This window comes from Scaptodrosophila lebanonensis, unplaced genomic scaffold, assembly GCF_003285725.1.
Source record: "Scaptodrosophila lebanonensis strain 11010-0011.00,11010-0021.00 unplaced genomic scaffold, SlebRS2 tig00000053-arrow-pilon, whole genome shotgun sequence".
NCBI classification, from domain to species: domain Eukaryota; kingdom Metazoa; phylum Arthropoda; class Insecta; order Diptera; family Drosophilidae; genus Scaptodrosophila; species Scaptodrosophila lebanonensis.
In genome coordinates this window covers 6,016,602-6,042,424 of record NW_022060548.1, presented here as the reverse complement: position 1 = coordinate 6,042,424, position 25,823 = coordinate 6,016,602, and the positions used below count along the sequence as shown (strand labels likewise).

The following is a 25,823-nucleotide window of genomic DNA, read 5'->3' as shown; positions in this document are numbered from 1 at the left end:
ATATGCATGTCTGTAAGTATTGTTTTTGCTTGCTGGCGCATATCATGCGTCATTCCTTTGAGAGCTGGGGATTTCCAGGCTTGCCGTTTCTAACTAGAATTCAGCGATAAATCGAAACATCGACTTTTGGATCTGCAGCTTGCAGATACTCTCTCAGTCTATCTCTGTTTGGGCTTTTGATTAGCGACGACTTGATGGCGATGGCAGGAATTTCATGTCATTTCCTACGTCACTGAACTCGCGCTGCTTTACCAACTAACACTATAACGAGGGGGCGGAGGAGGGGAGACGCACACACAACGCAACACAACACAACTGCTTTACTGTGTGTAAGAGGAAGAACAGGTTTCACGAACAAGAGCAAAAAGCGCCGACGCAACGCGACGTCGACATTCGTCGTCGAAAGCTGACCGTCGCGTCGTTCTCCGCGGTCGGATATAAAAGTTAGTCGTCCGCTGGGGTTCTGATTAGTTTGCGAACGCTGGTTAGTACGAGTACGTTCAAGTTTTGACTGCAAAAGCGTTTTTGGAAATCTCTTGACTAGCCGTCACACACACACACACATACATACACAGTGAATTGCAGTGCAGTGAGCAAAAAAAAAAAATAGTCGTATTTAAAATAAAAATTCATTAATTTTCGAGAACAACAAACAAGTTTCCTCAAAAGGACGAAAACGAGAACGTGTATAAAATAACAACAACAACAACAAAAATACTAAAAACAAAGAGAAAGCGGACGACATTTTTAAATTGCCATTAAAATCCACATCTCTACAGAAGGTGTGATAAGTTTTTTATTAAAAGTACGTATTAATAAATAAAACAGTGACATTTATTCGCCTTTTATTGTCGTGCGCCAATTAAATTTGAATATTGAAAACGTATTTTCTACATTTTTTCTACAACAAAGTAAATAGCCATAATATACTTAATTGATTCGTTTATGGTGCAGCGAGTCCAGACTTTAAAAATTTATGGGCTAGATATGTATATTAGGAATTCCTTAGACAATAGCTGATTGTAAGCTCACGTCTGGCAATTATTACTGCTATTTGGCTATTAATTATATATTATTACATTTAAAACAGCATCTGTGGGATTGCATCACCTGACAATGTTCAAGTGTGATATTAAATAATAGACGAGCCAGACCTTGCATATCAAATGATTCTTTTGGTTTTCCATTTAATAAAGCATGAATATTTCGTTATATCTGTTATTAAAAAATACTTTAAAAATTTACTTTCTTTTAGAGGCATTTACGTATCTTTCTGCTAAATTGTTTCACTGGAACTAAATGCCATTTTCCAGTTAGCCAAGCATTGTTATATAATTGTGGTATGGCTTATTTGAATCAGCACGCTTGGTTATTGCGACTTGAAACGCCTTTAAAAATGTCAAACCACTACATATTATAAAATAGTTTGAAGTTTTTGAATAACTGCAAGTTTTATTCTTTCGAAAAGCGAATTTGTCATGCCAAGTCATAACACATTCTTATTTATTTACAAAATAATTTCTGGCTTAAAACTGCTTCAAAAAAACATAAATTAAACAACATATCGCACTTGGGATAGTGCTTAAATATTAATAAGTAAATTCAAAATCTTAAAACGCTAGCATTTTCTAAATTTAAAATGTTTTTGTCGCGCCAAAACTACAGCTTCAAATTTTATTAAAATAAAAATAATGATAATAGTTAGAAGAGTTTGACAAGTAAACTACTTATATTATTACATGTTCTAAAGTGGAAATAATATTGATTCTATTGTCGCCGTTGGTTGTACATTTAATATTATTTACGATCTATACACATATTAATTAGCATTTGAAAAATGTTTCGCCTGCAAAGGGAAGTTGATAAAAGGTCGCCGCAAAGGTCGTCAGTGGGTAAATGTTACAAAGCTACATTAACATATTTATTTTTATAAACCGTCAACCATCAACCATCAACACATTATGTCGGACGCACTTACCGATATAAGCCGAAAATATAAACCCAGAACGTGTTGCTTTTGTTCGAATTTCAACAGCCGCGGCTGCTGTCAACCAGTTTCGTGACGTTGCAAAGGAAGTAAAATCGGTTTGAATTGTTTAACTTAAAAATAAAAGCGGTCAGTCGACTGATTGCAATTGCAACACACAAACACACTCATGTGCTTGTATTTGTAAATTAATGTGAAATGCAAAAGCACAAATCGCAAGGTTAGGCAGCGTTTTAAAAACGATTGCCTGCAACAAAAATGTAATTAAGATGAATTCTAAAGGCGGCCAACGTTCCTCTAAGATTTTATAACACCACATAACAAGGGGCCTTCGGCAACATATTCATAAAAACAATTAAGTCTGCTCAGCTTGGGCGCGTAGACTTTCGAATGCTCTATAATTTTATTAGGCATGATATTAATTTATTAAATAGAAGCAGTGCTTGCAAAGAAAAACCTATACAATACGATTTAACGTTAGTTATTCAATGTTTAAGCACTACGCTTTCGAAAGATAATAACAAGGAAACTTTCTTAGGTATTGGAATAATGGGAATGTAGAGTTAAATTAATGTGCATGTGTCTGAACAAAAGAATTTATTAAATTAATTTAAATTACAATTATTAAATTTGAGTTGAATTTATCTTAAGTATGGGAATAATTTGAATGTACAGGTAACTTCATGTGCATGTGTCTGAGCAAAAGAATTTATTAAATTCATTTAATTTACTATTATTAAATTTGATTAATCCCCTACTTTTCATTAAGAAGCCATCGCGGCTCATACAGACAAACTTTTGAACACATAACGATTAGTGTCATCTTTATAATCTTTGCAGATTATATTGATATCTTCGATAATTTTTCAAATACTTGGTATTTTCAGACTATAAACAAATAACTCACAATGCTCATGCTACGGTCTCCAATGATTACCCCATTATTTATAGAGAATTGTTATAACAAATCGATTTCATTTACAGCATGCAATAGGCGAGCCATTGACTTAAAGTTTAAACTGTGAGCAATTTGTTTTAACTTGGACTTACTACATACTACATACTTATTAAGCAGCTCGAGCAGCATAGCGACAACGTTGTAAATGATGTTAACACATATCAAGCATTTGACATTTAATTTGTCTCACACATGGCGCACTGTATACATAATATCCATAATACAATGTGTCGATTTTGATAGCTTTTTAATTGCGTTCGGCAGAGCTTGGGCGCCTTAAAAATTAAGTCATACATCGAGAGTACAGCCGGCCAACACGGGCCTGCAACGATTAATTATGAGTGGCATTTGCATATCGTAAATTTATGCAAAATATACAGATACGGTTTTCTATCCACAATCATACAAACGGCTTCAATGGCAGAAGCACGTTCACAGATGTATCGAAGTGTATTATTTATGACTGTGGCAAGTCATATTAATTGCTTTAATAGATACATTCGGCTGCTCTGGCATGAGCAATTGGAGCCCTCATTATGGGGGATATACACCAATGTGATTACGAGAATCTGAATTTGTATCTGAACCTGAGACTGAGACTGAGACTGGGTTTGTTAAATCGTTTGACGCAGAATGCTTTAATGCAGAAGAATTGCTAATCTGTGTGGTTTTTCGCGCACAACTTGTCATTCAATTGACTCATAATCGGAAATTCAGCGATTCAGTGGCCGACAAAATGTGTAATTCCAGAACTGAAACACACAGGCACATACTTGTATGTATACTCGTAAATACATTCTCAGACACACAACTGATTGATGCTTCGTGGCGGCCCCCATTGCTATATTTTTATTTTGTACTCGAATGTGTGTGTTCGTTCAACTTAAATTAAGCACTTTTTACTCAATTAAGCAAATCAGCGGGCAGAGCAAAACAACAAAAACATACACTTGTTGGCTCCCCAGCATCAGGAAAAATCTGAGCACTACTGGTAGTATTTGTATTATTCGACAGTTTTGGTCAACAAACTAATTAGTTACAGACTCTTGAAATGTAACAGACAGAATAAAAAACGGAAACTTGTTGCCCAGCATGGATTATTTAACAAAAGGGGGGGCCTGTGCCGCTTCTGTTTGAATGACGACCTTAGACGGTGTTGTTGGTCTTCAGACACACTCCAAACAACACCTTGTGGATAATTATGTAAATTACACGTACCGCGCCGTATTGGTCGTAAATGCTCAGTCACAGATAATTATGGACGATTTTCCAAAAGCTTGAAAAGTCACCGAAGACAATCTAAAAAAGAAACGAAAATAATAAATAATGAAAAACTTAACCTTGAACGGAAAATTATTGTTATAGGCAGCGTTTAAGTGTTTTTCAATCGCGCAGAACTGCAAAATATATACACATAGTATGCTTATGTATTTGAAAAATAATAGAACCGAATGGAAAAACAATTCATAGCACCCATGAAGATTTCACCTCATCAACGGAGGCAGCGAAGGTGAACAAAGGGGCTGCGGATGCGATGGGACGCGGTACATTAAATCGATGATGTGAAAACAAAGTGCGGCCGAGAATGAGCGCGACTTAAGAATGAATGCACTTGACCGCGCCACACTTGCCATAACAATGGCCACAGATCTGTCCAGCAACACACACACACACACACACACACTCATACATGTGGCACCTACAAAGGTGTACACTGACAGAAAATGAAATGCATTTCAACTGGCAGCAAACGATAAATGCAGACCTAATTCACCTTTTACACGGTTTGAAAATTAAACATTTTATGTATGGTTACTCCACTTTACTCTATTTAGCACGATTCAAAATAACACAAAATAAATACACCCAATTCTGTTTTTACACGATATTTTTTTACACGATTTTGATATAACACGGTTTGAAAATCAAAAAAATCGCATATATGTCTTTAGAAATAAGGAACCAATCAACTTTTTTTGCATATGATTAATGTCTTTCTTAGACGGTTGTTTTTGGAACCAATGTACCGTGTAAAAACAGAATTAGGTGTAATACAAAATAAATACACCCAATTCTGTTTTACACGGTCTTTTTTTACACGATTTTAATATAACCCGGTTTGAAAATCAAAAATTACATATATATGTATTTCTTTAGAGATAAGGAAGCCATCTTTTTTCCATAATCTTTGTTTTCTAGTGGCCAGCAGCACATATATAACTATAGTATATGTGATTTAATAAAATAAACATAAATCGTTGTTTTTTCACTGATTTTAATCAGTTTTAGAGATAAGGAATCAATCAACTATTTTTTCATACGATCAATGTCTTTTTTTCACGTCTTTTTCGGGAACCAATCTACCGTGTAAAAACAGAATTAGCTGTATTATGCAAGCTTCCTATACGTGTAAGAGAAAATTCATTACTGATATTGCTAGTTACGACCTTCTATCTATCCACTAATCCTGAGCCTAACTTTAAAGAAAATTGTTGTATTGCTTCAAAATATGTTATTAAACATTACATTTTTTTAATTAAATGAAAGTAAAGTTTAATGAATAATAAATGTAAGCAGTTGCTGAGCAGCATGCCGCAATACACATAAACTGCTTACCACTGCTTGTGTAATAAATGCGTCAGTCAACTGCTTTAATCTGATGGCATGGTACTTATAAGCAGCGATTATTATCTTAAATTATTTAAAGCTGTTTGCCTATGAAAAAGGAAAGCTAAAATAAATTACTAAAAAGTTTGATAAATGTGTCAGAGCAAGTAAAATTATTGAGTTAAAAAAAATTAATAATATGTAAAACCTAATAGCGAGTTTAAAAAGCTTCTTTAAATGCCCAAATTTATTTTTAAGCCAAAAAAAATTGGCTATTTTATGCGGATTTAAAAAAGTGCCTTAGAAATATGCATATTTTTTATTTATTTATATCATCGACAAACAAGGCAGTCGATGTAAAGGAAAAAAGAAAACAAATAAAAAATCAATACAATGGAGAAGTTAAACTAATTAAAACTAAGGAAATAAAAAAGCCTATAAAAATGACAAAAATATTTAAAAACGAATCCGACACGGGAGAATATTAATTGCCAAACGGCCATATTTATACAGGTTTATGAAACTATAATTAACACTAGACTAAAATTGCTTGATTGTAGAAAATATGACCCTTTTTTATTTTCCACAAAATCGATTTAGCTTTTGCTTTATCTGTGCATTTTATATTATTTTTATTTATGTTTAGTTGTCACTCTCAACTATAAAAAATGTAGGAATATTTCCTTATTTAAATTGTTTCGAAAGACTCGAGTAAATGCTCATGAAACGGGCAGCAATAATTGAATTTGTAATTGCATTTTGAAGTAACACTTTGCTTTTAGTGTAGAGTTACTTGTAAAGTTGCAATTTTGCCGTCTTTGTGGCTTTAACATTTTAGCGCATGACAAAGACAGACAGCCAGACAGACAGACGGGCCAGTTGCATTGTATTCATCATACCTTACTATATACTATTTGTTGCTATATTTATATAGCATATGGTAATCGCATATAAGTATAAACAGCAGCAAGCACTTCTAATTGGACTCACACGGCGTATACGTAATATGGGCTTGGGAAATGAATGCTCTAGGCATTGAATTTGTCTGCCAGCCGTTACGTATACGCCTCATAAACCGTTCAAATTCTGAAAAAAACTGCACATACTTGTTCACATTTGTGTGTCAGATAAATAAAATTCAGCCACTTGCAGCCAACCAACCAACTTTATTCAACTTCCACTTCAACTCGGGTTGAGGCCACAAATTGTTGGCCCGCAATGGAGTTATGCGCAAGATTTTGGTTGTAAAATTGCGCAATTTTGTAAAACTTGTTTATTGCTTGTGGCAGTCTCTCAGAATCAGCGGCAGAATCGGAACAGCAATAACAACAACAATTATTACCAACAATTTGCCAGCGGGCGCCTTCGCTGCCACTTCCACAGAAATTGAAAGCGGAAGACGGACTTGCCGCCTTATATTTGATTATAAATAATTCAAAGAAAAACAAAACATTTCCCAAATACAATATGCCATTAAAATGTACTCAGTGCACTATTGTTTTTGTTGCTGTTGTTGTCGCCTCTGCCCAAGTGTTGCACTCGTTTGTTTTGTGGCTGAAAGCCGCTTCCTGGACACCCTACAAGGCTAGCTCTAATTGCCTGACTGATGACTGCCCGCTGACTGAATATATTTGTATACGAATATATATATATATAGTATTATATATGCTTGCAAATTAGCGACAACGACAACGAAAACGTTTTATAGAATTTTTAAATTGAAATGATAAAAACTAAGGCCGACTAATACACTTAATTGCCGCCTCTCTGTTTAGCTCTTTGCCAGCTGGGGAGTGGTGGGGAGTGTTTGTGAAGTATACCTTGGCATTACGACGAGGCACGGCATTGAAATCGGGCACCAGAAGTTGATTATTTAATGGCACTAACTTGGCTTCAGTGTCTTGAAAATGAAGCTAAGACGGGGCTAGCTTGAAAAACCTAAATAAAGCCGACAACTAAATAAGGCTTACAGAGATTTCAGCAGCTTGAGATTCACGTTTACATGCAAGCATATTTATGTGTCTTATATTAATTGCAATTAAGAGGTGTTGGCGGCAACTCAAGTGTTGCTAATTCCACAGCAACTTGACTCAATACATATAATAATCGAATTCATTTTATTGGCGGCTTTGGCATAGTTTTAAAAAATAAAAGATTGCTAATTAAATTCATTAAAATAATGTTATAATACTTAATAATATAAGCCTTTATATCAACGATTGTTTAACTTAAAAAGCCAATCGGTGAGGAAAAGTGAAAGGGAATCAAAAATAAAGCGCCATTTCATTTTGCCGAATTCAAAAATTTAACTACATTTTATTTTTGTAAAATTCAAGCCTTAAATACTGCTGCACTTTTGCATTCTTAGTTTTTAGATCAATCCTTGATTTTTTCAGTTGTTGTTTAAATAATTACTGTCTTGATTTAGACAAGATATATTATATGAAATATAGCCTGAAGCTGATTGGAAAATATTAATATTTAATTTACAATAAAATTTTTAGTTTCAAGATGTTCAATCCTAGATTTTTCAGTTTTTGCTGTCTTGATTTAGACAAGAGATATACGATAAAATATAGCCTGAAACTGACTGAAAAATATTCATATTTAATTTACAATCAACCCGTTCTGAATCATTGCTCCAGCGTCTAAGCAGAGTTAAGAAAAGATTTTTTTTCAATTTTTATAACTTCACCATATCCTTATTTTTGATATTTGGCAGCCTTTCTAGTCGATGTTCTGCATTTAAAATTTTCTATATACTATATAATTTCTGCGTTGATTTTAATTCATTTCATGGCCTCGAGTTTTTCAATTAAAAAACTATTTGTTTATCACTATCATTATTATTTGTTTACATTTATGTAAATTGAAAACCAAATAAATAACACTTGCATATGCAAATTAAGAGGAAACTTTTTAATTTGTAATACATAATAATTATATTTCACATAGTTACTATAGCTATTAGCTGTCATATAAATCAGAGTTGAATGCATTTCAATTATTACCACACAGATTGATAAGATTGTTCCAGTCCATGTCAATCCTGGCACGTGTCGACCCACACAGTCCACAATTTAAATAAGTAAATGCGATCTGGTGTCTATGCAAATCGACGAGACCAGCTGGGCATTGACTAGTTAAAGCAGTGACTGATCGATTTAAAAACGTGTAATTAATTCGAAATGAGAGGAAGGGATAAATAGATAAGAGTGAAAAATGCATGGGGATTGCTTCGCAGATGGTTATATGTATATATTTTTATAGCCTGTACCCAAAGGGTGAAAGGCTATACTAGTTTTGTGCGAATGTATGTAACACACAGAAGGAGAGTGGCAGACCAGGAAAAGTATATATATACTTGATCAGGGTGACAAGCCGAGTCGATATAGCCATGTCCGTCCGTCCGTCCGTCTGTCCATCCGTCTGTATGAGCGCAAGGATCTCAGAAGGTACAAGAGCTAAAATAACCAAACTCGGTATCCAGATTCTCATAAGCCCTAGGCAGGTCAAGTTTATTTTTTTTATTCTGATACACTCCCCCACTCCCCCGCAATTCGTGTTTTTTTATAACTTCCGTAACTCTTGGAATTTTGAAATCAATTTTGGTAGTTACATCCAGTTAGTGCTTATGTGTCCGTGTGCCAAGGTCCATGCTGAAGAAAGTTATAGCCATAAATAAAATCGCTGCTCGCTGCTTTTTTTATTTTTTCCTTTTTGGGAGGTACAGGGTATTTAAGAGTTGAGCTTGCTCGACTTTAGCATTCTTTTCTTGTTCCTAGAAAGCTTCATTCTACTGCCAGTTATGTTAAGTTGCGAGAATCAACTGAACATCGAACATATTAATAAAGCTCTATTATCATTTCTCTACCCAATTACAGATCAACACAAGATCAATATGGGTTCATTGCCGCAATTGTCGATTGTGAAGGGACAGCAACAGGATTTTGTGCCGCGCGCCCTGCATCGCATCTACGAGGAGCAACAACTACGTCATGCGGATAAGGTGGCTCTCATCTATAACGATCAGACATCCCAGCTGCGTCAGAGCAGCTATCGGCAAATGAATGAGCGAGCCAATCGTGCGGCGCGATTGCTTGTCGCTGAGACCCATGGACGATTCCTGCAGCCCAACCATGATGGTGACTTCATTGTGGCGGTGTGCATGCAGCCTTCGGATGGTTTGGTCACCACTCTGCTGGCCATTTGGAAGGCGGGCGGCGCCTATTTGCCCATTGATCCCAGCTTCCCAGCGAACCGTATTCACCACATCCTGATGGAGTCCAGACCCACTCTGGTGCTGCGCGACGACGACATTGACGCCGGACGCTTTCAAGGCACACCCACGCTCTCGCTTACGGAGCTTTATGCCAAGTCCCTGCAGCTGAGCAACGCCAATCTGTTGTCGGAGGAAATGCTGCGTGGCGGCAACGATCACATCGCCATTGTTCTGTACACCTCTGGCTCCACTGGTGTGCCGAAGGGGGTGCGCCTTCCACATGAAAACATTCTGAACCGCCTCCAATGGCAGTGGGCAACATTTCCGTACACTGCCAGCGAAACAGTTGGTGTGTTCAAGACGGCTCTGACCTTTGTAGACTCCATTGCCGAGCTCTGGGGTCCCCTTATGTGCGGTCTGGCCATTCTGGTGGTGCCTAAAGCGGTGACCAAGGATCCAGAACGCTTGGTAGCGCTCCTGGAGAAGTATAAGATCAGACGTTTGGTGTTGGTGCCGACACTCCTGCGCTCCTTGCTAATGTATTTGAAAATGGAAGGCGGCGGAGCAGCCCAGAAACTGCTCTACAATCTCCAGATCTGGGTATGCTCCGGTGAGCCCCTAGCTGTGCCGCTGGCCAGCAGCTTCTTTGATTACTTCGACGAGGGAGTGCATCGCCTCTATAATTTCTATGGCTCCACCGAGGTGATGGGCGATGTCACCTATTTCACCTGCGAGAGCAAGAAGCAGCTGAGTCTCTACGAAAATGTGCCTATTGGTGAGTGTTGTACTAGGGTCTATTTGGGTTCGTACTTACAAATTTTAGAAGAGACAAAGTTTAAGAGAGTAACAACAATAGAAAGGGCAACTGCAGATAAAGCGGTAAAGATTAACTAATTGATTTTCTAGAGATAATCTATAAATGTATTTAAGATAGTCTGCGGCATTTATCCGAATGAATTGAAAGGAACCTATTAATTAAATATTTAAGACTTCCAGGATAGATCAGAAACCGGGCTACTTTCAATATAAGTATAGTGAAAACTCCCTTAATGGACACCTCTTTTATCCGGACACCCTCTTCGGCGGACACTTTTTCTAAAACATTCGAGCGGGCACTCCCTTTGGGCGGACAAAAATTGGCCGACCGTGAGTGTCCGGCCAAGAGAGTTTTCACTGTACTTGGAAAAGTTATCAAGCCGATAACCGATTAAGAGCAGGTGGTTTTAATTTAGTCTATCATTGGTTAAAATTAAGGAATAACCACGCCGTGATTAAGATCTTATCAATGACAACGACATCATTTAAATGTAATACTTCTAATGGTCTCCCCTAGGCATACCTGTCTCGAACACCGTTATCTACTTGCTTGACACTGACTACAGACCCGTGAAGAATGGAGAAATTGGCGAGATCTTTGCTTCAGGCCTCAACTTGGCCGCTGGCTATGTGAATGGACGAGATCCCGAACGGTTTTTAGAAAATCCACTGGCCGTCGAGAAAAGTAAGCCTAACCCCAGCCCCTTCCAAAATTCTCTTTAAATAAATTATCTTATAGAGTATGCTCGTCTTTATCGCACCGGCGACTATGGCTCGCTCAAGAACGGCAACATCATGTATGAAGGCCGCACAGACTCGCAAATCAAGATTCGCGGTCATCGCGTCGATCTGTCCGAGGTCGAGAAGAACGTAGCCGAGCTGCCGCTGGTTGAGAAAGCCATTGTGCTCTGCTATCATGCCGGACACGTTGATCAGGCGATTCTGGCCTTCGTGAAGATGCGTGACGATGCACCCGTGGTCACGGAGCTCCAGCTGGAGGCACGTCTCAAAGACAAACTGGCCGACTATATGGCACCACAGGTGGTTATTGTGGAGCATGTACCGCTGCTGGTCAATGGCAAGGTCGATCGTCAGGCACTGCTCAAAAGCTACGAGACGGCCAACAATAACGAGGGCGACTCAAGCATTGTCTTGGACTTTGACTACTCCCAAGTGCCGGAAAAGCTAAAGCTGACGGCACGCGATCTATTCGAGACGGTGGGCGGCGTAATTGGACGTTCGACTCGCGCCACACTCGCGCCGCAAAGCAACTTTTATGAATTGGGCGGCAACTCCCTCAACTCTATATTCACCGTAACGCTGTTGCGCGAGAAGGGCTACAACATTGGCATATCCGAGTTCATCGCGGCAAAGAATCTCGGGGAGATCATCGAACGCATGGCGACCAACCGTGAAGTTGTACAGCTGGAGGAGGAGTGGCTCAATGCTTGTCCCCATTTGAAAATGGAGTCAGTACCATTGCGTCTTGAGCACAGACAGGCAGTTATTGAGTGAGTATCTTAGAGAATCTTATCTTAAAATTTTAACAATTTATTAATATGCATGTACATATATCCGTCTATAGCATCATTGTAGACAGCTTTTACAACAAGGCTGATCTGGAGCAGTGGCTCAAGCCGGGCGTATTGCGCAGCGACTACAGCGACATTCTGAACGTAAGCAAACTTTTAACCTTAACAATAGACTTCGAACCAAAGAGAGACGCGGAACAACATATAGCCCCTACCATTCTTTAGAGCTGCTTTGTTATGATAAGCGTGTTCGATTCTCAAAAGTGCATTTAAATTGATGGTCTTATGCGAACTGAACCCATAAATCAGTCTTAGAGTGATTTCAATTGTTCATTATTTTGAAATTCAGAAGGTTATTGCATATTCAATTTCCTTTCCAATGGTTCATTGCATTCGATCAAGGGCGTAGGCAGGGGGGAGAACTACTTATTTCGCCTTAAAATGGCACTAAGTTGAATTTGTTAAAATTTGCATCACTTATTATTTTAAACGCATCGTGCATTGTTAATTCAAAATTTAAATTCTTTGGCCGCCCCCCTTTGGAAAAAGCTGCCTACGCCCCTGCATTCGATTATTAAATATTTATTTATTTTTACTATGATACTAACTTAGTTATTCAATTGATTTGTTTAGGACATCTGGAAAGATTTAGTGGAGCGCGACCTTAGCTTTGTGGTCTATGATCGTAACACGGATCGTATTATTGGCACGGCGCTTAATTTCGACGCGCGTAACGAGCCTGAGGTGGAAATCAAATCGAAGCTGTTGATTGTTTTCGAGTTTCTGGAGTTCTGCGAGGGACCCATACGGTAAGTCCTGAACCATAAAGAATATACATTACACACTACAATTATATTCTTCAATCCGCACTCTCCACAGCGACAACTATTTGCCCAAGGGTCTGAATCAAATACTGCACTCCTTTATGATGGGCACGGCCGATGAACTGAATCCGCGCGAAAACATTGCCTGCATGCACTTTATGGAACACGAGGTGTTGAGGGTGGCGCGGGAAAAACAGTTTGCCGGCATCTTCACCACCAACACCAGCCCCCTGACCCAGCAATTGGGCAACGATGTCTACCACTATAAGACCCTGCTGGACTACCAGGTGAATCAGTACGTCTATTCGGATGGCTCCCGGCCTTTTAGCGATGCTCCCGATGAACAGCGTGCGATCGTACACTGGAAGGAGGTGGGCCACCAGTAAGGAGAGCCCGTCGGAGCGAAAATTTTGAACGCTCAGCGTTTTCAGCGAATTTAGGCCGTACCTGTATTGTATTTTTAATATGCATGTAGGATATCTTGTAGTATTTAGGCATTAGTATTACGCATTACATTCACATTACCATTAATTGCATTATACTAATTGTGCAACCAAATGAAAATCAAAAGAATTCATAACTTTATGTTGACTAGTTGTAAGCATGCAATGCAAATAAAAGAAAACAATCACCGATAATTAAAGCGTTGTCAATTGTTGGGCAAAAACAAATCATTGAAAATTGAAAACTCGTCTCTACTGATTGCTGCTGACTGCATAAAAATGGAATAAACAAATAAATAAACGCACACTGCATACGGCATAGCTATTACATTCCATGACATTCAAACAGAATTAGAGTCGTAGACGTTTGGTTTTAAACATTAAAGCCATAAATATTGTAGTTTTATTCTAGTCTATTACACATTCCAAGTTGCAAGTTTCAAGATACTTTTGCTGCCATTCTTGATTTACAATTAATGTTTTTTTTTTTTTTTCAATAATAGCGCTCTTTTTGTTCTTTTTTCAGTTTTTCTTTTTTGTCGTTAAAGTTTATGCTTTAGACTAAATTATACATTTTTAACTTGGCGGCTAATTACATAATTCTAAATACATATTATGTTTATATATGGATGGGATGGGTGTGTATGTATATGAAAGGGTGTGCTGTGTGTGTGTGAGTGTGTTTGTATTTAAAATGAACGTTCCTGATCAGCGAGCGGACCAAGTCATTTCTCATGTCACGCCGCCAGTTCCACGCTGTCGTCATCTGCTCACCAGTCGAGCGGCTAATCAGCAAAAACAAAGGTGAATGCTTCGGCGCGTGCGCAAGTGTATTTGTATATGTGTGTGTGTTTGCGGTATGTTTTCTAAAAAGTATGGGCTAGCATTTACTATATTCTAACAACTGTACAGCTAATTTACGTTAATTACTTTAAATCGTATTATTCTGTTGTTGTTTTTTTTTCATATTTCCCTTTTTTCCGTTTTTCTTAGTTTTTGCTGGGGGATAAGCCTGATAAGCGGCGCCTCTGCTTGATGGCTAGGTGCTTTTACAATTGTAACGTTGAACGTACAAACGATAAAGTGCAGCAACGAAATGACAAACGCAACACGATAAGCGACAAAACCGATGCTAAAGCTAAAGCTGAAGCACAGAAAGAGCAGCTTAGAGCACATGAATTCGAGTCCCCAGCCATGCGAGTGCGCTTAGCGTTTTGCAATCTACAGCTATTTGCCGTTGCTGCTCCGCACTATGCGTATGATCCTCGAGGACTACGATGCGGCACTCTGATCCAACAGTCTATAGTTCTGGAATGTCTTCCACTCGCCTGTGTTGTAGTCCAGACGTATGTGGGATTCCACAAGACAGAGCGCCGTATTGCCATCCTCCTGTGCCACTTTTTCCTTTAATAATGAAAACAATAAAATGTATGCATTAAAAACAATATAAGTGCTGATTTGATTTCATTCCAATTTAGTTCGAATATGTATAAGGTATATTATTTCTATATATTTCATTTCCTGATTCGATTACTCACCTCAGTTTCGCCCAATTTAATGACCAATACATTTTCGCTATTGGGACGTGGATTCTCGCGCAAGCCCGCCATGAAGCCAAGAATCAATGCCTTGTCAGGCCGCGAAACACGATTCGCTTTGCGGAACATCTCATGCGCCTTATGTACGTGCTCGTTCTAAAAACAATATACATAAATAATATTTTAAGTATACCATAAAGAGAATAACTTTGGTGTGCACAAACCGATAGCGAAAGTCCTTTGCGCTGCGGTGCCTGCTGCGTTTGTTGCTGAGCTGCGGGCTGATGGGTCTGGACTTGAACTTGAACCGTACGCGAAATGCTTGGATTGTTGCCTTGTTGCTGCTGCTGCTGCGACGGCTGTTGCTGCAGCTGAATTTGCTGGGTGCCCGTATTGCTCGTCGAGGTCACCAAACGCTGCTGCACTGCCGGCTTATGCTGCACCAAAATCTGCTGTTGACGCGCCTGTTGCTGTGGAGCTGATGTCTGTGTTATAATCGTCCGCTGTGTGCTGTTTGGTGCTACCTGCACTAATTGGGGTTGCTGTCCAGGTCTTTGGATCAGTGTTAGACCAACATTTCCCATCATTGGCCGTATTATAGTTTGCTGATTGGACTGCAAGAAAAAGGAAATGTTAGTGGTTTTGCTTAGTTATGCTTTCATTTGTAGCAAAATGCGCTTTGTCCGAAATTAATAGCCAAATTATTGGAATGTTTAACAATTTTACGACGAGACAGTCCTCACTGAAGGGTGTGTTTTGATTCTAAGAATATTTAGTAGTCGGGCATTACTCACATTGCCAATGACACTGGTTGGCGCCTGTTGTTGAACGATGACATGCTGACCGCCCAGCGGGTTTGTCGGTATCAGTGTTGGAAGCAGCTGCTTAGTTGTCGGTTGCTGGAGCTGAATTGTCTGCACACTGGGCTGCACACTTGTCGAGGGCGTGGTTTTTACTAGACTGGGCGGTCCAGCCGCCGTAGTCGTCATGAGCGTAGTGCCCGCGCCCAGACTCTGCAGACCACCTACATTACTAATGGGTATCGGCTGGTACATGTCCCCGCTAATATTTCGCAATATGAGACCCTTCTGTGTGAGTATAATAGTCTTGTTCTTGTTTGCCGTCGGCGACACATTTAGAGTGGCAGCGCCGCCTGCTCCGGCAATGCCTTGCGGCTGCATGATGACCTGCGATAGCTTCGGCTGCTGTGTGGCCGTTGTGTTCGCCACAATGGTGTGTTGCGGATGGTGATGCTGCAACTGTGCCTGCAGATGCTGCTGCTGCGCGGCTTGCGAGGCCGGTTGTATGGTCACCGGCCTATTGGGCAACTGCACATTTTGAATGTTTAGTGTTTGCTGGGAGCCCACAGCGGCTGATGTGGCCACCAGTGGCGGCGGGTTGCTGGACACGACTGTGGTTTGCTGTTGCTGTTGTTGCTGGCGCAATGGTGTCATTACGACACCAGATGTGCCCGATGTCTTCAGCAGTATCTTTGTAGGCGTCTGCGCATTGCTGCTGCCTGCTGCCGTTTGATAGAGCGTTGTTGTCTGCGGCGTCGCACGCGTCTGCGTGAAGGATGTGAGTGTTGGTAACGTGGGCGGGCCAGGTTGCAGTATATACTGAGTCTGCGTCTGCTGTGGCTGCGATGTTGCCAACTGCTGTTGCTGTTGTTGTTGCTGCTGCAATTGCTGAGAGGTAGCTGCGGCAGCAGCACTGGAACTCGCTGCCTGCTGCTGCTGTGAGCGCTTTGCCGGTTGAATAATGGTTTGTGAGATTATTACAGGTCCACTGTTGGCCGCCGTCTTTAGCTGACTTAACGGCATAGTTTTTATCGCTTGCGTTGGTATGGTTGTGGTGGCCGTAGTGGGCAGCGGTTTCTGGAATAGAAGAAGACGTTTTAAATGGTATTTCGAGAATATGGAGAGTATAGAGAATGCTTACCGTACGCACACTCTGACTACTAGGGGAGGAGGCTAGTATAACAGGTGTCGAGCTGTTTATCAGTATTGACTGCTGTTGTTGTTGCTGTTGTGTTGTGACCTGTTGCGCTTGACTGCTGCCTGCCGCAGCAACTGCTGCCGCTGCTTTAGCTTTGGCCGATGTTATCTTCACAGATATATTGTTGGGCAAATTGGCCAGCGGACTGGCCGCCTGTCGCAACTGCTGGGGCGTGAGTATGGTTGTTGTTGTCGACGCTGCAGATGTTGTTGCTGTTGTTGTTGTGGTACGCAGCATGGGCTTTATATCCAACTTCTCCATTTTTATGGTCGTATTGCCGACGGTGGTGGTCGCCACAGCGTTGTTGGCCTGACGTTTTTGCGGTGAGGCACGGATCAGGATGTGTGGGGTGCGCTGGGCGGGCTGTTGTTGTATTATGACACGTTGCGGTTGCTGCGGCTGAGCCGGCAACGTCGAAATGAGCGTCGGTTGGGTCGGTGTGGGGTCCAATTTTTCCACTTTTATGTTGGCGGGCACAATGATTTCCTCGCTCTTGATCTCAATCTCCTGTTTAATGCGCTTGGGCGTATGATTGAAGCTGTTGCTGTTGAGCTTCGACTTGGGCGTCGTTGGTGACTTCAGCTTACCTCCCTGCGTTTTAGTCTGCGTTGTAGTGGGCGTGGTGGCCTGTGCGAAGGTAAGTGTGGCCGCATACTCCGGAGTCGCTGGCTCGCTTTGTAGCGTTTTGTTGGCCAATTCCGGTGTCTTGAAGTCATCGGTTGTCTCATCCAGACTACCACTGCTTTGATTGAGTTGCGGTTCAGTTTTAATTTCAAAGGTATTGTTAGCCGATGTGGGTGTTGTGGGAGTCTCGCCACCACTGGCAATCGCCACTACATCCATGGGCGCTGCTTCATCAGTGGTGGTTGCAGCTGCCGCTGCTGCCGCTGCAGCCGCAGCTTGTTGCTTCTGCTCCTGCTTCTTCTGCTGCTCCTCCAACTGTTGTTCACGCTTACGCTTCTTGGCCGCTGCATAGCCCAGGGGTTGCTCCGTGAATTCGATCAGCTTAATACCGCCATCTTTGCGACCGGCAGGTGTGCGACTGACATTGGGCCGCTGCTGGTTGCCAGGCACATTGGGAGAGCGAAATCCAGTGGTGGGCATGCGCGATGGTATTCCTTTTAGTGGGGTTGTGTCGGTCATTTTGCGTGGCATGCCACGTGAGCGCAATGGTATTGTCGGTGCCGAAGACTTCTTTAACGAGGACTGTGCGTCGGCTGATTTATGCAGCAGCTCCGTGCGCAACTGTGCACTCTTCGGCTTGCGCTTCAACGTGAAATGTTTAACGGGAGCCGGTTGTTGACCCACCTGTTGACAAAAGGGAAGTCAGATGATAGATTCATTAACAAATGTATTATATACTTACCACTGAGATCAGCGCATTTTTGTTTAAATATTGACACTCGAGCGGCAGCATGCCCAGATCGGAATGCTTGTTGACCAATTTACGCAGATCATTGACCATCTCTGTAAATATAGGCCGTGTGTCTTCGTAGTCTGAAATTTCTGTGTTTAGCGAACTGGTCGCTGGAAATGTTTTCATGGTCTCTGCCAACATAGAAACCCACAATTCCGAATCTAGGCCGGCCACTTCGATTACCTCCTCCAGCTCGCTTTTCCACTGCGAAGTATGAAATGCAATCATTATCAATCAGATCAAAATTGAAACAATTTACAAATTATATTGTTGAGGCGTGTATTCAACAAAATTTCTGTTGTAGTTATGGTCGTGACCGCCCGCTACACCCACAAACAACACCAACACTACACTAATAAACACACGCACGCACACAAACATTTACACACATCACTCAAGCAGAAGTGGCGGGAAACTTTTCATATTAATACAACCACAAAATATCACCACAATTCTGTATCCAATGACACCCAAAATGTTCACAATTAGACTTCGTACTATTTACTCTTTTTGCATTTCACGGACGTTAACAAATTTCCTGGCATTTCATGAAATACGAGCATGCAATTCGTGTTATTTCACCAACGCAGGGCACCAGCAAGTGCATTAGTGTAAAGCCATGCGTGTATGTGTGTACGTGTAGGTGCGTGCCAGTGTTGGTGTACTTTTTTCCACATTTTACACCAACGATTTACCTCTTCCACCAGACGGCGCGGAATATGCAGAAAACTGAGGAGCAATTTTAGTTTTACTTGTGTTTGCAAATCGGGGAAACATTCTTTGATGTTGCGCAAAACCTCCTTGTTTAATTGCGAGCATATTGAACCATTTATCCACGAATCGTTTGATGTTCCCAGTTTATTATGCAGCCATAGTGATGTGTCGCTGTCCCTTACGTTGGCCATTTTTACCCGTTTACGCAAATTCGCAAACGGCACACACGAACTCTACACTTAACTCGATGCCTGACACTCTAGTAAAACGCAATTCGACTAGTTTGTAAATTAATGTCTAGTTTACAACGAAAAACACACGAAAAACTAGTCGAATTTGTAAAAGGGTACGCGCACGCACACATAAAAGCTGCGACTGAAAAAAGTGTTGCCAAATGGCAGCACAAATGCGCGGTATCGATAGTGGAATCTAGTTCGATGCCAAGGCAATAAGCAGCATTTTCTAGCACTGCCCAAACAGCTGCTCAGTCGCTCCTCAGTTGTTGTGTTTATTTATATATGCTAGAGGATACTGTACTCCACATATTTAAAATTTATATGGATGGGGTATTATACCCTTTGCAAGGGGAACAGATTGAATTGGACTCAAATGCTTTCCTGCTAAAATTGCCGGTATTGTTGTAGCCCTACCTTAGTGCTGCCAACTTTCTCTCTTTAAAAAAGTATATTCTATGGTATAAAAGTAAACAAATCATGGAACTATTGAATGAATCCGTCGTACAAAAAAAGCCAGCGCGTATGTCCACAGGTGCCAAGCTCCTAATAGCGGCAACAGGCGGCGTGGGCGTTGGACTATCTATAGTATGCGCGTCATTTGTGGCTCCCGCCTTTCGAAGGATCTGCCTGCCCTATGTTCCTGCCACAACAGAACAAATCAGCAATGTACTGACCTTCCTGCCAAAAACTGCAAGAGGAAGGCTATTGGATATAGGCTCTGGAGACGGTCGCATTGTAGTTTGTAAGTGGAATGGATATCCAATTTAAATCGCCTTTCACTTATGTAATCCTTGTAGCCGCAGCGCAGCACGCAAATGCGCTCCAAACTGATGGAGTGGAGCTAAATCCTTGGTTGGTTTACTATTCCCGACTGTCCGCACTACGCCAAGGTGTAAGGAAACAGACGCGCTTCTTCCGCCGGGACCTCTGGAAATTCAGCATTAAAGATTACAACTATGTCGTCATATTCGGAGTCGAGCAAATGATGAAAGATTTGGAGCACAAGTTGATCTCAGAGTGTCAACACAATGCAAAAGTAATTGCCTGCCGGTTCCCAATGCCTCATCTACAGCCGGAACGCACCATCGAGGATGGCGTGAATACAGTGTGGTTTTATGATCTAAGCAAGCAAGGCCGCCAGAATAGTGAGAAATAATATAAAGTCAATCCATATTGTTGATTATGTATTTTTTTTATTGTTTTCCGATTCAAGAATGCAACTTACAGTGCTGAGAAAAACTGCTTAAATTAGTGACATACATGCTAAGAATTGGAGAAAGCCGGCATACGTATTTCTGCGTACACACAAGATGGCTTGTCAATACTACGAAAGTATAAAAATATCCACGACAATACAAAATAAAATACGAGAGAAGTGCGCCAAGGACGAGAAGCGTGCGCAGTGCCAATGTATTAAGGAACGTTGTAAAAAATAGAATCATTTTTTTGGGCAGTGATAGTTGGTCTTTCTGCCAAACTACGATGCTGAGCATGCGGCCTGGCCAGGATTATACGAGTCCTGTGCCGCGGCTGCTAGAAGCGACGTCCAAAGTATATCAAGTTATCGGAACCATCACGATATATCTCAGCAAATCCCAGTCTGGAATAGAAAGCCACCTTCTCTGTGTCCTTCTCAGCCACACAGACGTGCACACCAAAGCAACCGTTGGCACGCAGAGCGGCCAAAAGAACGGTCAATAGACGCTTAGAAATGCCGTTGTCCCTATGTTCGGCATCTGGCAATGTTGCGGCGGTTAATATAGCCGGAAAAGAGCCAATTACGTCGGCAGGACTTGCCTTTGTGGTGCAGTTGTTATGAAACTTTTCCAAAAAATGCGACAGAAACTCCGTACGTTTTTGAAAACCCTCGTCCGCATTGCCTTCAGTTTCCAACAAAGATTTTGGATACTTTTCACGCATTTCGGGAAGCCAGCATACATCGAGATTGCGTTGGAATATGCTTACATCCAAGGACGCGCAGGCATAGCCGACAATTGTGTTGAACTCGTCGTAGGCTACGATACATAACTCCGGATTCAGCGTTATATATGCGCCCACCTCGCTGTCCGCTATTATGTTTGCCACATCAGCCGGTATCTCCAGATCGTTTTCGTTATGATAGTCCAGATATGTGCGCGTGCAGATTCTATAGACATGCTGCTCATCAGCGGGCATAAAAGGCCTCAGCAGATAATAGTTGGTGGTGGGCTGCTCTGGCAATTTGTAAACGAACAAATCATTGCCCGAATCGACGGGCATTAGACGCTGCAAGTCGGCTGTGAGACCGCCACGAAACACCCATGGCTCCTGATCACCAGACATAAAAGCTTCTTTCCAGCCTTTGCTGAACCCTACAAAAATGATCGACCATCATTTGTAATTCCATAATGCCCAATTATTGGATATATATACTTACACGTATAGCTGCCATGCGTGTAGGAGCACATGTTAGGTGGAAACTGTGCCAGAGCTAGCCATTTTACGTAGCCGTTAAGAAGCGACAATGCACCTGAAATGTCCCACACATAGGCATACAGATCGTGACATATTTCCTTGTTGTCACAACCGGCAATCTTGACTAGCAAGGTCTGAACGTTGCCGCATAGTGTGGAAAAATGTTCGGCCCGCTGCAACCACTCCGTCACTTCCGGTTTGGCAGCAGTCGTTCCATTATTAGCATCGCCGCTGCTGCGCTCATGAAGCAGAACATTAGCATTGCTTTTCAGCCAATTGAACTCACTCAGCAGTTTTAAACCACGACTGCCGTGCTCGAATGGGAGATAGAACAGATCACAGAGCAGTCCCAGGTCGTCTGCATTAATTTTGCCGGAATTCGCATTTGTTCTTAAAAGGGAAAGCATTACTATGTCTTCTTATTGGTTAATTATGATGACATCTTACTTGTCATTGTCTTCAGCCTCATCTTCGTTCATCTCGGCATTGGAGAGCGGTGACGATGACGAACTCTCCACATGCATGCTATGCAAATCGTTTACTGAGGACATAACGACATCGTCAGCAACCAGCTTTGTAGCTTCCTTTGGAGAGATCTGCGAAGCTATGCTGCTGCTGCACTCCATGGGTTCGTTAATACCTGTGCTCAGTGGACTCGAACTGGCCTCGTCCAGCATGGTGTCAACACTTAGGTTTGCAACCACTCCTGGCTTCCCTTCAAAAATAATATCATCCTCAACAGAAGCGGCCGACTCTACCTGTTCTGGCTTCAAAAGCTTGGGTGTGGTAGGCTCTGCCGGTTCTGTGCCATCACTTTCAGCAGCCGAGTCCCCAGAGTCTTCCACACCTTTTGCTTCCATTATGGGTACTGGTACTATAGATATGGGTATCTTCTTGGGTAACTCAATGTTAGATGCGGCTGTGGTTGGTATAGGGTTTATAATCTCATCATTAGTAACAACTTTAGTTGGCGATACCAAAGAATTCATCACTGCATTTGATATGGGTGTAAGTGATGAGGAATTGACCGTGCTGCAGACATCGGCCAACGCCTGCAGCTGGGTGGTGTTCACCTCCGGAACGGTTCGAGTATTGGTCGATGTGGTTGTCGTTGTCGTCAAACTCATGCAAGTGTTGATCGATGGTATAATCGGTATAATAGGCATGACCACTACAAATAGAGCAAATATTACAGAATATGAAATACACTTCCATTTTTATTAACTTACTTTGAACTTGGGGTTGTGGTTTTGTTATAGGTCCCCAGGCTTCCTTCTCCATAAAGAATTCGGGCAGCCATTCAGATATTGCATTTCTAAACAATCAATGTATATTAGCATGACTCACTAATAGCCAACCACACCCATACTTACTTGAGTGCCAATCGCGGATGGTAAATGTTTTTCGAGAGGAACTCCACAGGCAGTTCGTCCTCGTTTTCAGTCTCTAGCTTGATATCGGCCGACAGCGAACTGTTCATTTTGGAATCCATATTGCACTGCGACCAGTAGGCCAGTGTGTGTATCGCAATGAAGTTGGCGTAGAACTCACAATTTGGATTTGTCATTACGCCACGGAGATGGGGAATCAGCTCAGGTGAACGGCCCACATATGGGCCCAAAAAAACACGCTTCTGATCATAATCGTTCGCATGCAAGTTATCCCAAATGACCGGCGGCCGACGAAGTACTTCTGTGATCTCCTGTATGGACTCCAATGTTATAGTCTTTGAGATGACTTTGTTGCCCGTCCACAGTATATCTATGTTGTGGTTGAGCTTGGATCCCAATGTGTTTAAATACTCAGAGTCGTGTACATTCGGCACGGCACGTGACGCACAGTATTGTGTAGGACAGAAAAGGAACTTTGGGCTGCTCAAGTGCACGTAAATTTCGTTTGTGACAGAAACTTGTGCATTGGCAAATGTCTGGAACACTTCCTTGTCGGCCTTTGAGAGTTCGGACTCGATGTCGTCAAACAGCAGTGCAAACGCTTCACACCCAAATTGTGAAACCTGATCCAACTTTCGTTTCAATGTTGCAATCTCTTTCTGGCTACTATAGGTCATATCTAAGCCGGGTGACAGCGCATAATAGAAAACTATTCCGGCCTCTTTTGCGGCCGATATTAATCCTGGAAAACAACGCAATACATACAAATTGCATATATGAAGAAAATTAATTAATTAATACCTGATAAATTATCAGCCTCATCCACTGTATAGAGCTCTCTCCAGAAGGCTCGGTGCTTGTAATCATCTTTCGGGGCATACACATAGGAGCACATTCCCCACATCTTAAATTTGCGAAACAAATCCTTGCGCTGCTCCAAGGACCAGGGCCGACCGTAAAAGCCCTCGACAACGCCACAAATAAAGTTCTTATCATCCTGTAAAGTGCGCTGCAATGGATCGCGGACGCTATCTACCATTTTTAAAGGACTTTTCAGATGCAAAACTTTCGGCTAGAACACAAACACAAATGAAGTACTCGCAATACTCATTCAAAACACAAGTATTTCGATTGAGCGAGTACATGACTAAAATGAGTATATATTTCATAACTATGTTATTAGCAAACAACACTGGCAAGATTTAAATTTAAATATAATATTTTGTAGATAATCAGTTTCCGAAAGTTGGTAAGTTGGTTATTAATTATTTATTTATTAATTTTTTCTCAACCACTTTCTAGAATGAGTCTCAGATTTTGCCTATTGTGGAATGTGGGGAAACAGTCTAGGTTTCGCTCCTTTAACGACTTAGTTTAACAGATGTGGGCAGCGAAACCAGCAACCAGTGTTGTCAATAATAAAATGTTGGCACAAAAATGCAGAAAGTAACAGCACATACATTTGCCCATCTCTAGGATACAGCAGCTGTGGTTTTGTATCATTTTGTTTTGTTTGGACCTCTGGTTTTGTTTTTCGTCGTTCGTATTTAAAACGAATGCAGCCTTTTATTGTTATACGCGACCATCGCGAAGATGACGAACTCAAGTGTCAGGAACTGGTGCGGGACTACGTTATGTCATTTGCTACAAAGTCGTTTTATTGTTTTTGCTTTCGTGAGGTAAGAAGGCGGTCTATGCCGTGCCTAATCTACATCTCTATAGTACTCAACAGCACATTAAATGTATTTTCTATGTCACCAGATCACACTTCAGTTTATAGTCATCACGTGGGCTTTACTTTTTATATTTCTGGGCGTGCCACTAATTTTCTGTGCGCTCACAATACCAGGATGCATATTCTTCCTCTTCTTGGGAACATATTCCTCCTTTTATGCCAAAGCTGTGGAACACATACGGCTTAAGCCATCTACTAAATCCTTGGTTAATACAATTCTAAAATTTAAGTTACACTCAGTGTCTCAATAAACGTAGATTTCTTTTCTACGGCAGGTGGCAGAGTGCTATGAGCCATTCATTTTTCGGTGCTCACCAAACGAGGCTAGCTACGATATATTCATGGAGAAAGCACCATACGAGAATGATTTTTTGAGGAAGTTCCGCAGAAAGATTGTGGCGACCGTCAGTGTGAAAAATCATAACGCTGTATATAATGCGGCCTTTATTTATCGCTTTGCCATAGCTCCGCTTTATCCGCACCAAAAGATCATGGAGCCCATGATAAGTTTGGTGTCGAAAAATTGTGTCAACGCTGGCTTTGCAACGCTGGAGTGTACCGTTTCGGAGTGGCAGGAGAGTGAGCGGGACTTTTACGATTCTCTGGGTTTCGCCACGCGCCAAATATACCACAAACAAATAATCGGCAGTAGCCTAACAGTGATGAAAACACAAATGACGTACAATTTACGAACTGACGACGTTCTGCAGAAACAGAATTAAGTCCTAAAAATGCTAAAAATCTCTATCTTAAAGAATCTCTGTCCTCCTAGCAACATTCCATCCCACACAAACAACACTGTCTCTTTAAACGAACTCAAGTAACTTGTCACGCCACACACAAATGTATGTATTTATTTATAAAACGTATTGTTTTTGTCCTTTGTTTGTTTATTCATTGCATATTCTATTTAAATAAATAAATAAAATATTTAGTAATAAATAAAATTTG

At 41.3% G+C, this 25,823-nt stretch overlaps 5 protein-coding genes across 5 annotated transcripts; 3 read left to right on the top strand and 2 right to left on the bottom strand.

The window, feature by feature from the left end:
* Positions 1–529: 529 nt before the first annotated feature.
* On the top strand, positions 530–13,572 carry LOC115623662 (mycosubtilin synthase subunit C). Its single transcript, XM_030518120.1, has 7 exons — positions 530–805; positions 9,437–10,549; positions 11,108–11,275; positions 11,330–12,101; positions 12,176–12,266; positions 12,756–12,931; positions 13,002–13,572. Exons 2-7 carry the CDS (start codon positions 9,454–9,456, stop codon positions 13,330–13,332), a joined length of 2,634 nt encoding a protein of 877 aa, XP_030373980.1. The 5' UTR covers positions 530–805; positions 9,437–9,453; the 3' UTR covers positions 13,333–13,572.
* A 183-nt stretch (positions 13,573–13,755) lies between these two features.
* Positions 13,756–19,387, bottom strand: LOC115623658 (negative elongation factor A). Its single transcript, XM_030518115.1, has 7 exons — positions 19,038–19,387; positions 18,292–18,546; positions 16,869–18,233; positions 15,722–16,804; positions 15,152–15,541; positions 14,928–15,083; positions 13,756–14,793 (listed from the first exon to the last, which is right to left on the bottom strand). The coding sequence occupies exons 1-7, from the start codon at positions 19,245–19,247 to the stop codon at positions 14,662–14,664; spliced, it is 3,591 nt and encodes a 1,196-aa protein (XP_030373975.1). The 5' UTR covers positions 19,248–19,387; the 3' UTR covers positions 13,756–14,661.
* On the top strand, positions 19,382–20,641 carry LOC115623674 (ATP synthase subunit C lysine N-methyltransferase). The gene is made up of 3 exons (XM_030518144.1): positions 19,382–20,034; positions 20,090–20,437; positions 20,506–20,641. The coding sequence occupies exons 1-3, from the start codon at positions 19,770–19,772 to the stop codon at positions 20,523–20,525; spliced, it is 633 nt and encodes a 210-aa protein (XP_030374004.1). The 5' UTR covers positions 19,382–19,769; the 3' UTR covers positions 20,526–20,641.
* On the bottom strand, positions 20,466–24,195 carry LOC115623660 (protein O-GlcNAcase). Its single transcript, XM_030518118.1, has 6 exons — positions 23,939–24,195; positions 23,120–23,879; positions 22,976–23,061; positions 22,194–22,917; positions 21,709–22,136; positions 20,466–21,643 (listed from the first exon to the last, which is right to left on the bottom strand). Exons 1-6 carry the CDS (start codon positions 24,174–24,176, stop codon positions 20,826–20,828), a joined length of 3,054 nt encoding a protein of 1,017 aa, XP_030373978.1. The 5' UTR covers positions 24,177–24,195; the 3' UTR covers positions 20,466–20,825.
* A 289-nt stretch (positions 24,196–24,484) lies between these two features.
* Positions 24,485–25,819, top strand: LOC115623672. The gene is made up of 3 exons (XM_030518139.1): positions 24,485–24,816; positions 24,899–25,078; positions 25,148–25,819. Exons 1-3 carry the CDS (start codon positions 24,694–24,696, stop codon positions 25,592–25,594), a joined length of 750 nt encoding a protein of 249 aa, XP_030373999.1. The 5' UTR covers positions 24,485–24,693; the 3' UTR covers positions 25,595–25,819.
* The last annotated feature ends 4 nt before the right edge of the window (positions 25,820–25,823 follow it).